This window comes from Aphelocoma coerulescens, chromosome 2, assembly GCF_041296385.1.
Source record: "Aphelocoma coerulescens isolate FSJ_1873_10779 chromosome 2, UR_Acoe_1.0, whole genome shotgun sequence".
NCBI classification, from domain to species: domain Eukaryota; kingdom Metazoa; phylum Chordata; class Aves; order Passeriformes; family Corvidae; genus Aphelocoma; species Aphelocoma coerulescens.
The window spans coordinates 95,229,395-95,241,550 of NC_091015.1; the positions used below are offsets into that span (position 1 = coordinate 95,229,395).

General features: G+C 38.7%; 1 protein-coding gene across 6 annotated transcripts in view; it reads right to left on the minus strand.

The window, feature by feature from the left end:
* DDC (dopa decarboxylase) overlaps window positions 1-12,156 on the minus strand; it is a 73,998-nt gene that overhangs the window by 49,218 nt on the left and 12,624 nt on the right. For 4 of the 6 annotated variants that reach the window (XM_069004113.1, XM_069004112.1, XM_069004108.1 and 1 more), the window contains exon 2: window positions 2,614-2,850. In XM_069004113.1, the coding sequence (XP_068860214.1) occupies window positions 2,614-2,814 (201 nt within the window). In that variant the 5' untranslated portion in view covers window positions 2,815-2,850. Of the gene's footprint in view, window positions 1-2,613; window positions 2,851-6,546; window positions 6,585-8,424; window positions 8,487-12,156 lie in introns of those variants that run through there. The other 2 variants (XM_069004109.1, XM_069004111.1) reach the window with 2 other exon arrangements.

Consider the following 12,156-nt stretch of genomic DNA (forward strand, 5'->3'; position numbering starts at 1 on the left):
AGACCCCACCTGCAGTGCTGCATCCAGCTCTGGGGTCCTCAGCACAGGGAGGACATGGAACGAGTCCAGAGGAAGAACATCAAGATGATCTGAGGAATGGAGCACCTCTCCTGTGAAGAAAGGCTGAGAGAAATGGGATTGCTCAGCCTGGAAAACAGAAGGCTTTGGGGTGATCTAACTGTGGCCTTCCAGTACCTGAAGGGAGCCTACAAGAAAGATGGAGAGAGACTCGTTTCAAGGGCATGTAGTGACAGGACATGACAGAATGGTTTTAAACTGAGAGTAGCTTTAGATTATATATTTGAAAAAAATTCTTTACTGTGAGGGTGGTGAAGCACTGGAACAGCTGCCCAAGGAGGTTGTGGGTGCTCCATCTCTGGAAGTGTTTAAGGCTAGATCAGATGGAGAATGAAGGGGAAAGGCCAATACTGTTTAAGATCTTAATTAAAAACCTCGGTGATGAGACAGAGTGCACCCTCAGCAGTGTTGCTCTGAAGAAATGGACCTGGGGATCCTGGTGGTCAAGCTGAACAGCAGTGTGCCCTGGCAGCAGTGTGACCCAAGGCCATCCTGGGCCATGGTAACAAACTGTTGCCAGAAGGTCAAATGAGGTGATCCTTCCCTTCTACGCAGCACTGGTAAGGCCACACCTGGAATGCCACATCCAGTTCTGGGCTCTCCAGTACAAGGAACAAAGACATGGCTATATTGAAGTGAAAGACCATGAAGATAATTAATTGCTGCATCTGTCATATTACAGGCTGCTGAAAGAGCTGGGGTTGTTCAGCCTGCAGGAAGCTCAGGGGGCATCTTGTTAATGTGCATAAACACCTCATGGGAGGGTGAATAGATTTTTCTCAGAAGTACCCAGTGAGAAGACAACAAGAAATGTGCACAAATCGAAATACAGAAAATTCCACTTAAATGTAAGAAAAAGCTTTTTTACTGTGAGGGTGATCCAACCTTGGTACAGGACAGCAGAGTTCATCCTTGGAGATAATCATGACGAGCTGGACATAGTCCTGAACAACCTGCTCTAGCTGACTCAGCATTGAGCAGTGGGGAGGGACTAAATGACCTCTAGAGATACCATCCAATCTCTACTGTACTATGACCTCGTGATTCTGTGCTCATGTGAGTCTTCAGAATTGAGTATAAACAACACAGGTAGAATCAGAGTTACTCTAAGTACTGGGATTTATATTGTGCTCTTTGTGTCATTTCACACTAGTGAAAAAATTTAGGATAGAATTTTTTTTTCAGAATGCATCACATTGTAAAAGTAAATTTGTTTGCAGGGCACGTAAATATCAAGAAAAAGTCAATTTAGTTAAGAGGGAACATGACATGTTGATGACATAATTAGAATTCAATGTCTCACTTTCTATTCTCAAATGATTCATCTCTTATTTTTTAAGCCATTATTATTTTATTGAAAGTTTGAAAGTTTGCAAGTGTTCAAAGTGTTTGCTCTTCTACTTCACAGACATTACTGTTTTCCTCCAATGAAAAAGAAAAGGCAATTATACCTATGAGCAGCAATTAAAGTATTTGCATGTGTTGGACATAATTCTCTTATCTAATCTGCATTGATTTAATTCTCTTGGATTTAAGACTTCATCCACAAACCTTTGAAAAGAGTGCAGAGATTTCAACTGACTTCAGTGGAGCTTTTGCCTGTTAAAGGACAGCAGGGCTGGCTCCAAGGAAAACAAGATAAAGTCATATTGAATATCAAATAATTATATTGGTCAATGAAAAGGAATTGGTATTATAGTACACTGACTAAAGACATTTCCACATTGTGATGTCCACTCCCATCACAATCATATCACCTATCTGCATCTAGGGAAGAAACCCAAAGTGTTTACTGCAGAGATCCAAAGGAGAGAAACCTCATTGACATGTACTAATAATTCAGCCCTCTTCAAGCTACTTAGAAGCTTTAGAAGACAAGCATATACTTAAAATAAAAAAGGTGTACCATGAGTGGAAGAACAAGAAAGATTCAGGCCTGGACAAATGCCAGATGCTTTGTTCTGCATTGTCTGTCCAGTAGTGATCTATTCAAGGACTAGTATTTAGGCAGTGGCTGTCTGCCTTAAAAGCTACAAGAAGAAGTTGACATTTAGGAGAGTAAGTCAACAGAACAAGTATTAGGGAGAATCCTTTCCAGTCAACTCTGTAATAAAAAGAAATCTCCTAAGAGAATGTTAACATTTAAAGATCAGCTTGAAGCAGCAGTTTGGGCACAGCAGACTAATAAAAATACTATTTTGTAAAATATTTACTGTGCTATGAAAGTAGCAAAAATATCACATGAAATTGAAAGTTATGAAGTTTTGCCTTAACCAGTTCAAGGGAGGAAAGGGAATTATTTCCAAAACTAAGCTATGCATGAAGGAAAAGAACAATTTGATTATTTCTAGGAAGAAAACATTAGTTAGATCATATTTAACATGTAAAGCTGACTCCTGCCTTCTAAAAGTTAATCAGTGTGGGTACTTATGTTGGTAAAGTCTACCTGCACAGTCTTCAACCCACACTTTCTTTAAGGTCTTTGAAAACCTAAATATAGTACTGAACAATGCACTACAGTTTCATTTTTCTTACCCCTGGCATAATGATCTTCTCAATGTCTTTAAAGACATCCTCAAAGCTCTCAGGATCCTGGGGTGCACAGTCTGCGATGAGGGGCCTCAGGTATCCTGGTTCCACATCTGGGAAGACTTGTCGTTTTTCTATCTTCTCCAGGTAATCTGCAACATAGTCCACCATCTCCTTCCCTCTCCTGCGGAATTCTGCAGCATCCATGGGTATCAGCACTTAGGTCTTATTCTCAGAAAAACACTTCAGAAAAGAGGAAAAAACAGTCATTTTTGAAAGAAATTGTTACTAGTTTTAAGCCTGCTATTCAGACGATTTATAGGAAGACTCCTATAGCCATGATATAGATTAGCTTAACACAGATAGACAGTAAGTGTAGCACAGAAGAACAATAGAAACACATTGATGAAGATTCAAAATTACAGATTTAATCCCTACAGCTGCTGGTTGACACAAGGATGTGGCACTGTTAAGTGGCACATAATCAACTCCCTCCTGCCTTATAAAGAGGTCTAAGACAACAGCCTGCTGTGTGTCTCTATTATAATCAGTAATAACAAACTATAACAATCACAGTTATCACAGTGATCCCCTGTGCGGCCCTGTCATTTTATCTGCTTGTTGACTCTTGTCTAGCCTCAAGATTTAACTTCTTTACTCTTTCACTGTAAATGCACATGCTGTGTCATCTACAAAACTTTGTTTCTTTGAGAGGTTTCAAACAGAATTCACTTCAAGTTGATCTGGACTGTATTTTGCAGGAGAATTTGAGGAGTCTCTGTCTGGGGCTGTCCATGTTTCCAAGATGTTGGGCTGCAGCTCCAGGCGTTCTTTGAGATAGGCAGATTGTGTGAGCACACCCAAGGTGATCTGCGGCTCAGCTGAGATGAGATGGAGTTCACCTGCAAAGTGCTCTGCAAACACAAATTTGTGATACTTGGGGGTCTGCTCCTGCCACCCTGGCCCACCCAACGTTTTTACTCTGTGTAGCTGTGCATTTTGAGTACTCATTTAATATACAGTTGAAACTTTGTATTCACTGAGTACTTAAAAAGTGTCCCAGCGTCTTTACAAACTCAGATTGAGGGATACTGTTCCTTGGGATCTAGTAAGAAGATTGGCAAGTGGAAAAAGGACTTGCTGGCGTCAAGAACTACTGTGCTTAGCTCACATACCTTTAGATCTTCACTTTGTAAGGAAATAACTATATTAAGCACAATGTGAATATTAGATAATTAGGAGACAATTTTTCAGATATCAAGTATTTGTGGTAAGGATTTATAACTGAGGACACCATTTTGAGAAAAGAGAACCTCCTGGGCTTTATTACATTTAAATTAGTACTGTAACATCACAAAAGAAAGACATCGTTAATAAGCACTGTCCTAGAGACATCTCTGCTGCTACAAATAGAGGATCTGGGATTTGTGTGGAGCAGCAGCTGCTGCTACTTAAGAAGGCAAGATGCTGCTGTAGGTCATGAAACACTTGGGAGAGCAAAGATCTGCACAGTAGGGACTTCTAGACTCCCCAGAGAACGGCTGTTCCTGTTGCTATTTTACTAGAGTTTTAGTATTCTCTTTAATCATAATGTAAATGTTTATTTGGCTGTGTCTACACCTTTTATCAAGAGGCATTAGGACCTCTCTCATATCTTGCTACTAAGTTGCTGGAGATACATTACCAGTGGTCATTGCAGTCCTTACAGTTTCCAGTAATCAGCTTTGTGTGTCACCTCCCTTTTGAAAAGTTGTGTTTAAGCGAGCAGTTTTGTTTCTACTCCTCTAAAATCAGGATGATTCAGTTTCTTCCACACCCCCTAAATCTTATGTGCATTTTCACTTAACACATCTTTGTTCACTGTTCAAAATTTTAATAAACTTTCTAAAGAAATCAGCATGAACTGCAGCAATCAATATGCATCTCTGGCAGCAATCTAATTACACCCCAAGGCTCTGTTCTTTGGTTTAAATATTTTTGCCAGAAGAAATCTAAATATTGTACTATTGCACTTCTTTTTCAATGCATCTCTAACTTAACCCTTAACTTATTCTATTATTTTTTCTTTTATGCTACTTCATTCACGGGTTCATTGCTATAGCACGCTCTAAGGAATTTGCATGAGGTAACCTGTTATTTTTTTTTCCTCTAGTTTCAAAGAAGAAAGCTGTGAAAAAAAGAATTTAACACACAACTGACAAATTAGTGGGAGATGCCTGAGACTGAACTGACTCAGAACATGAAGCCTGATGTTTCCAGCACCACTGTTGCTCACCACTGCGTTAGTTATCCCTACAGACCTTTACACAGGGATCAGTTCTGCTGAGTATCTCGTTCCACATCTGTGGTTCCAGTGAACGCTAAGTACAGCATCAAGACAGGTAAGAGTGTCACTGTGTAAGAGCATCACTAAACTACTCTCTAGCTTTACTTCATAGTAATCAAATATAGGGCACCACAACATCAAAAGTGTTGTGGATCGCTTGGTCTTTTCCTAAAATACTAATCAAATGGCATAAATTAAATCACATTGTGTGCAAGCTCAAAACAGCTCCCAAACATGCAGAAAAAAGTGAATTTACTTTATCATATTATCAGAACACAGATGGTATTTTTTATAGCTTGCGACCAGTTTTCCACCACCTAATTTTTTTTTCCAGAAATTTGTATTGCATTTACATCATCTTGGTGCTACACAGTATGCTGATACAATTTATTGTCATTTTTATTATTTGAACTTTGGACAAAGTTCTTTTTGGATATCAGGATAAGCAAATACATTTTATATCTAAATATCAGATACATATTCTGTGGTTTCAGTCTATTGCTATGGAATTCAAATTTGACAAAATACACACTTTGTATAGTCACTGAGATCCTGTTTGTTATTGGCAAACTTTACTTTTTCCCAAGAATGTCATAAATCACTGTTGCAATAGCAAAATTCAGGTAAAGAATTAAATTACAGGGGAAACCCATTGTTTTGCATGGAAGAAGTAGCTGAACCAGGAAGCTTAAGCATTAAGAACAGAAGGTTGAGCCTTCCATCCCAAATGTGCTACAGTGGTTGCAGTGTTATAAATTGATACGAACTAGTATTTACTTAACCTCTAACATTCTTACAACTCAGTTTGATCCAGTGAAATATGTCAATCTGCTCCAATATGAAGCAAAGTATTTAATTCTTCCTTCCTCCAAAGACAATACCAATAAATTTAAAATGTATTTTTTTCTATTCATACATCTTCCTTCCTAGAAGTCCATCCCTGAAAATTCCATACCTACAGTAATATATGTATCTCACAGAGGAACTGTGAAGGCATGCTCCCTGCAGGAACACCGTGGTCATCCTTTTCACCTCCTATTTTATATCTGTTCTTCTGTGAGTGACAAGACCCACTTACACTTTCATCCCTATTTTTATTCTCTTCCGAAACTCTTCGCTATAGATCTCACTTCATCTCCTTGAAAGTACTACTTGTTATGGAAGCCATCTCCAGCAGACAATTGTAATGCTCACCAGTGAGTACTATCAAAATGCAAATTACTTCACATCTCTACCAGCACAGAATATCTCTACCTCTTACAGGCACATACAACTCCTGTACAATGCAACAACACAATGCATAGGGAGAGACCTTACCTCTATGCCAAAATATTTTAAAAATATAGAGATTTTCTAAGAAGAAAAGTACTTCAGACAAATCAAGCCTTAGGGTTTAAAATGAAAACACTGTTTGAGAGAATCTGTATTTTGTGAAGGGATGAGTGTTATAGTCTGCATGCACTCAAAATATCCACTTAACTCAAAGGAACTTAAACTGCAAAATAATACAATCCAAGTTTCCAAAACTAAATGGAAATTTCAGAGAAACTAAGCCTCTCTCTATAATCTTGAAGGCCTCTAAAGAGTGAGAAATGCTTTCAGAGATCCCACACCTCCAAGGATGAGTTTCAGCATATTCAGTATCTGCCAGCTGAACCCCAGGTGAGGAGAGCACAGCTTCTCAGGAGGTGCCCTGCCTAATTATCAACCTCTACCACACTGTGAGCAGTCTGTATGCAAATTGACAGCCTCACTCTGATTGATAAAATACACTTTTACCAAGCATATATTCTGCCTGAGCATTTTTGTTCCCAGCAAGAATCAATGACTATTGTCACCACTGCATACTTCAGATCAAATCCTACTTTACTGGAGAAGATTTGAGTTCTGCTCTACACTGCAGGTGAAACCAAGAAAAAATCATGTTAAACCTTAAATTATTTCAGTGTACCTTTTTTATTCATTCATATAGAAACTCCTTGGTCTTTGATTTTGCTGTAATTTGTCAGAGGACAAGTACACTACACAATCTAAAGTTGACATATCTTTTGTTGCTTTTTTTTAAACTACTCCTTCTACCTCAGTGCAATGAAATTAGAATATAGACACATTTTATTTTAGTGAAGTTACCAAAAATTCTAGTTGCTAGTCTTTAGATTGCATATGTTCATTTGCAAGCAGTTTTCTACTTTATCTGAAACTGAACCATACAAATGAGTAGTTTACACACCAGTAATTATTAAAGTTATTTATAGATATATTGTGTTGATAACATTCAGCTTATTCATTATTTCTTTTAAAAAGTATTGTCTGTAATTTTAGAATCTGGGTCGGTTTTTTCATATTTACTAAATATAAATGTAAAATATATCTAAATGCTACCAGGAAATTTGTTATGAGAAAGAAAAAGAGAAAAAAAATATGAAAAAGGAGAAAAAGAGGGAAAAGAGGGAAAGCAGAACAAATGAGGAGAGACAGTATATTTGATGCATTATAATTTTATGTCTGCTTCTTTTCCAGTTCATCAAAGTAAAATAAACAACAGCCAACAAAATAAAATCTTTTAGCAGCTTCTTTTATTAAACACAGACAGGAAGAATGCATAGACACATTAGTAGCACCTAAAACTGATAGCTGTATTTGCTCAAAAGAAGTAATAACTGTGAATCTTTCCAATACATGAGTCAAGTGCATTTTCTGTTCTGCCAACTGATTGTTGCAGAACAAAATGTCATTTAAGGGCTGTGGTGCTTCAGTGACACCACTGAAGCCATGAGAACTTCCTGCTACTGAACCCAACTGAAGGTTTTTGCAGCTGTTGCCACTGTTAAGCTGAACTTCCCCTGCTGGCAATAGGATATTGCCAGAAAAAGGGCACAAGTAAAAAGGAACTGGATCTACTCTGTACTTCTACCTTTGCACAAGTCAAGTTACAGTCCCTACATTTTATTTAAAGAATTACATTTTCCAGAAGTTGCTGGCTGTATTCATTTACTGTCACTGGCACAGAGTCTGCAACTTCATAGTTTTCCCTGTTGAGCTTTTACTACAGTGATGGGAAAGGGTTATTTCTGAGGAAAACTTCACCCTAAAAAGTCATGCATTTAATTTATCTTGGAATTTTATTATTCAGAATATTTGGCAGAGAATTTCTCAAGTTCTGCTTGGTTATTGCAAGCACTGCTGTACTTGGAAAGACAAGATACAAACTTTTGTATACATGGGATTCTGCATAAATGTATATAAAGAGTCACAGCTAACATACATCAGATGTAAAAAGCAAACATGAAACAAGAGGTGCACACTACATTGTGCAAACTTAGATTAAAAATAATGCTTCTTTTTATTATTATTATTATTATCCCTAATAACACAAGCTGGCTGTTCATTAACTGAGCTTCCACTCTCCATAACCAATTGTTGCATTAATCCAAATGTACCTACTTGAATTTAATAACCATAAAGCCTTAAGGACAAAGGATGTTACTTACAGCGAGTTGATAAGGTTTTTCTTTCTCCCCTGCCCTTCTCACTGTCTTTCTTTGCTCCTCAGTGACAGCTATAAAGCGGAGAGGATGCAGTTGCCAGTATATATAGGCAGAGTATCCATGTCCCTTCAGCCTATCACAGCCACGGGCTTTGCACTGAACGTGCAGCAGCAGCATCTCCCCCTCCTCCCACAGCTCCTCCAAAATGTACTTCGCAAAGAAAGCTCCCCAAAGGGCAGCTGGATCTGGACGAGGAACGGCCCTTGCCTGGGTTAGCTGTGCAGTGCCGTGTGTTTTCTTCCAGGAGCTCCATTCACAAGTTCGCTAGCACCGAGTGTCTGATCACATGCTCCCCGTCTGTGCTGCACACTCCGGGACATTTCTGCTGAGGCTGCTGCAAGTAAAAGCAAGTGCTTTGATCCACTTCTGTGAAATATTATTGCCAGGAAAGATACACGGATATGGCTGACGTACCACTCAAGTGACTGCAAGCTCTGAGCAGGTATATAGCTGTGGGATTAATTCCCTGATAAGCTTTGTCCAACTTTTTCCTGTTTCTCTCTTTAATCATATGCACACTTAAAAGCAACACTAAGTGTTCAAGTTTTTTTTCCTACTCTACATGTTTTATGGAGAGTTCTCTTTCCTAGATGAATCCAGGTGACTGCCTGTCATTTTTATTTTCTTCAAGTTAATCTAAAAAAAAATACTATCAGCATTTCATAGTCCTAAACAGCTTATAACCAGGTAGTGTGGCAGATCTGGGACAGCCAGTGCTCTCAGACCAGTCTCCAGTCCACTGCAGTATTACACCCAACCTTTTGTGAAGGAGGAAAAAGTCCCAGCTTTTTAAAACTGTCATGGCTGTGTTTGCTCTTCTAATGTTACAAGACCAATGACAACTCTGCTACAATTCTGGAAGAGTCTATTCAAATTAAGAACAGGACCTAGAAAGAAAGCTCCCCAGGTGAGCTTGCTGGTGTCATTGCACTTGTTGTGCCAGATGTTATTCTATGATCTGACTCGCATTTCCAATGCATCTGTTGGCTGATGTAATGATTAGTCTGCAATCTTGAAAATCATCAAGAAATCCCATTCAGTTGCAGCAGGCTTTGAGACGTTTTCCACCTCAAATCAACTCCTGAGAGCACAGGGTTACAACCTGGACCCCATAGGAAAACAAGTGGTTTGGAGACTTTTCCTATTTTTTTCTTTCGCCCTGAATTTGACTGAAAAGGCTGAAAATTCAAAATTTGTTGTGAGGGTATAAGAGATGCAAATATTGAAGTTGTCTCTAGTAAACTTAAAGATAACTGAAATCTCACTTCAGTGTTTCATCCAAATGGCTTGCAAAAGGTAAATAACTTTCGAGGGAAGTTAAAAATGGAAACTACAATTAAGATTGGAGTATTAAAATGCTGGTTTAATCAGTGTTGAAATACAACTTCAGTCACCTGATGTGTTTTTATTTCTCTCCTGTACCTGTAAAGCTTGCTGTGAAGAGGCAGTAGTCACGTTTTCCATTAAGATATTTCTTTTTTTAATTTCTCAGGAAGAAAAAGGAAACAAAGTGTGAAGGTAACACAAGCAAGCTGGAAAAGAGGAATGAAATGCCCTTCTAAAAAGCATGTTCCATGTTCTCTCCTACAATTCTAGAAATTCTTCTGGCTCATTTTAGTTTCATAATCCTCACCATCAACTGCTGGCAATACACAAATCTTTGTTTAACAGAATCTTTCTGTGGTGGACAAAAAGAAGATCACAAAGTTTTCTATCATAGGTGCTGGCTAAGTCAGATCTGATGGGGCCCTGTGAATGTGTTCCAGACCCTTCAAACTGCTCTCACTGCCACAGAGAGCAACTTGTTTTACTTGTTTTACATGCTGAAACATGAGGAATAGAGATCCCACCTTTAGTGTCAAACTGTTCCAAAATTCAGGATACCAATGTGTGAGAAATAACAGATGATCCCAAAAGCTTTAAAGGCTGGGGCTTGTTGGTAAGCACCCACTAGACCTATTTTTCACAGCTAACAAGAGACAAGCTTCCATATGTTTTTGCATCTGGAAGTCACCCTGATGATGATATACAAACAATGCTGTGCCCATGCAGTAATGGCACCAATTTATTACCATTACTGAACTCTTTGGTTTGCAAACAACATGGGAGAGAGGCTGTGTTTGAACAGGAGGCTCCAGCACAGCACCAGAAAGTGAAGCAGACAATGTGTTATCAGTCACTGCAGTCCCACTGCCAGTCCATGTGCAAAGACATGGATCAAAGCAGAGGGGATTAAACGTTTGTACCCATTTTCTAACAGCTTTCACCTCTTCCACCATTGTACAATGCAGGTTAGAAATGAAAAAGCAGTTTCCCCAGGCTTTTAGACCAGTTATGGTTAGATGGTTCTACTTCCAACTTTGTTTTTCCCTCACGTGCATGGCCTGACACTCTTCTCAAGCTAACCTCATGGTGTGGCTCTAGGTACTAAATCTGATGATGTGTTTGTGCTGTAGTTCACTGAGCCTAACATTATTTGACCAAACCTGTTCTGAGCTATAATGTGAAGGGCTTTAAATTGACTCAGATATACTCAATATCTTAGATATTGAGAAAATAATTTGAAACAATTAATTAGGGATCAAGCACAATGTTTGTGTCTATTTTCCACATTTGGTATCAAAGGAACAGTCACTGTTGCCTATGCATAAGAAAAAACACTGGCTTGTTTTATTTGGTTTACTCTGTGTCTGTAGTTTGAGGATGTTATTTGGAGGCTGCAGGCATTTTTTCCAGTTTTCCTTGCTGTTGCTCCTTCAAAAAGAGAATAGTAGTAGAACCCCGGCTTTGTCTTTCTTCTCCCCCCCATATATTCTTCCATTAATGTAAAAATACTAGTAACAGAAAATTATTTACAAGAAGCTAAAAAAAGAAAAAAAAAGATAATGGAATGAAAAGTCCTTTTATGTTCCATAAACAAGGTTCAAATCTGCATAAGCATAAAGATGAGACAAGAAAGAAGAGAATATTTTAGCTAAAATGTGCAACTAACAATTTTCTATTTAAAACAAAGGGTGTGTTTCCTTTGGAAGAAAGTAAGAATTAAATAAAGCCTCCAGACACAAATAGATGGATTACTTGCAACGTATGAGGATAAAACCTAAGTCTCCTGCAGAACATAAGTAGACTTTGCAACAGATTAGCCAGGAGATGAATCTGAGACAGAGCTGACAAACTGGGAAAGTAACTATCCTCTTTTTTCATAAATATTTTATGTGTGACTTGTTTTCCCTGTTCAGTTCCTATTGCTGGCTGTGTGAACATGTGAAGGTAAACCAAAGAAGGAGAAAAAGGAACTGCTAACGAAGTGAACATGGACACAGACTCACACACACAGTTTCAGAGGAGTTAATGTACCATTTGCTGGTTTGAGGCAGCCTGAGCATATTACTCTTATGGAAGCAAGCCTACAGAAAAGAGAGGTTGTGATGAACTGAAAAAGTGTCAACAGAAAAACTGACAGGCTGTGAAGAGTCACAGAGACAGTGAGAGCAGGCTGCAATCACAGTAGGCAGACTCTTCCAATACAGAGATAGGAATAGCTTCTGCTGTGAGCTATGTGCTTACCTAGGGGCGTAGGCACTGCCAGGGCACTCGTCCAGCCATGTATTGCTCACAGAGAGAGTGTTCTCCAGCATTGACTACTGTGAACTTCACTGTGGCTGATAGATGAAC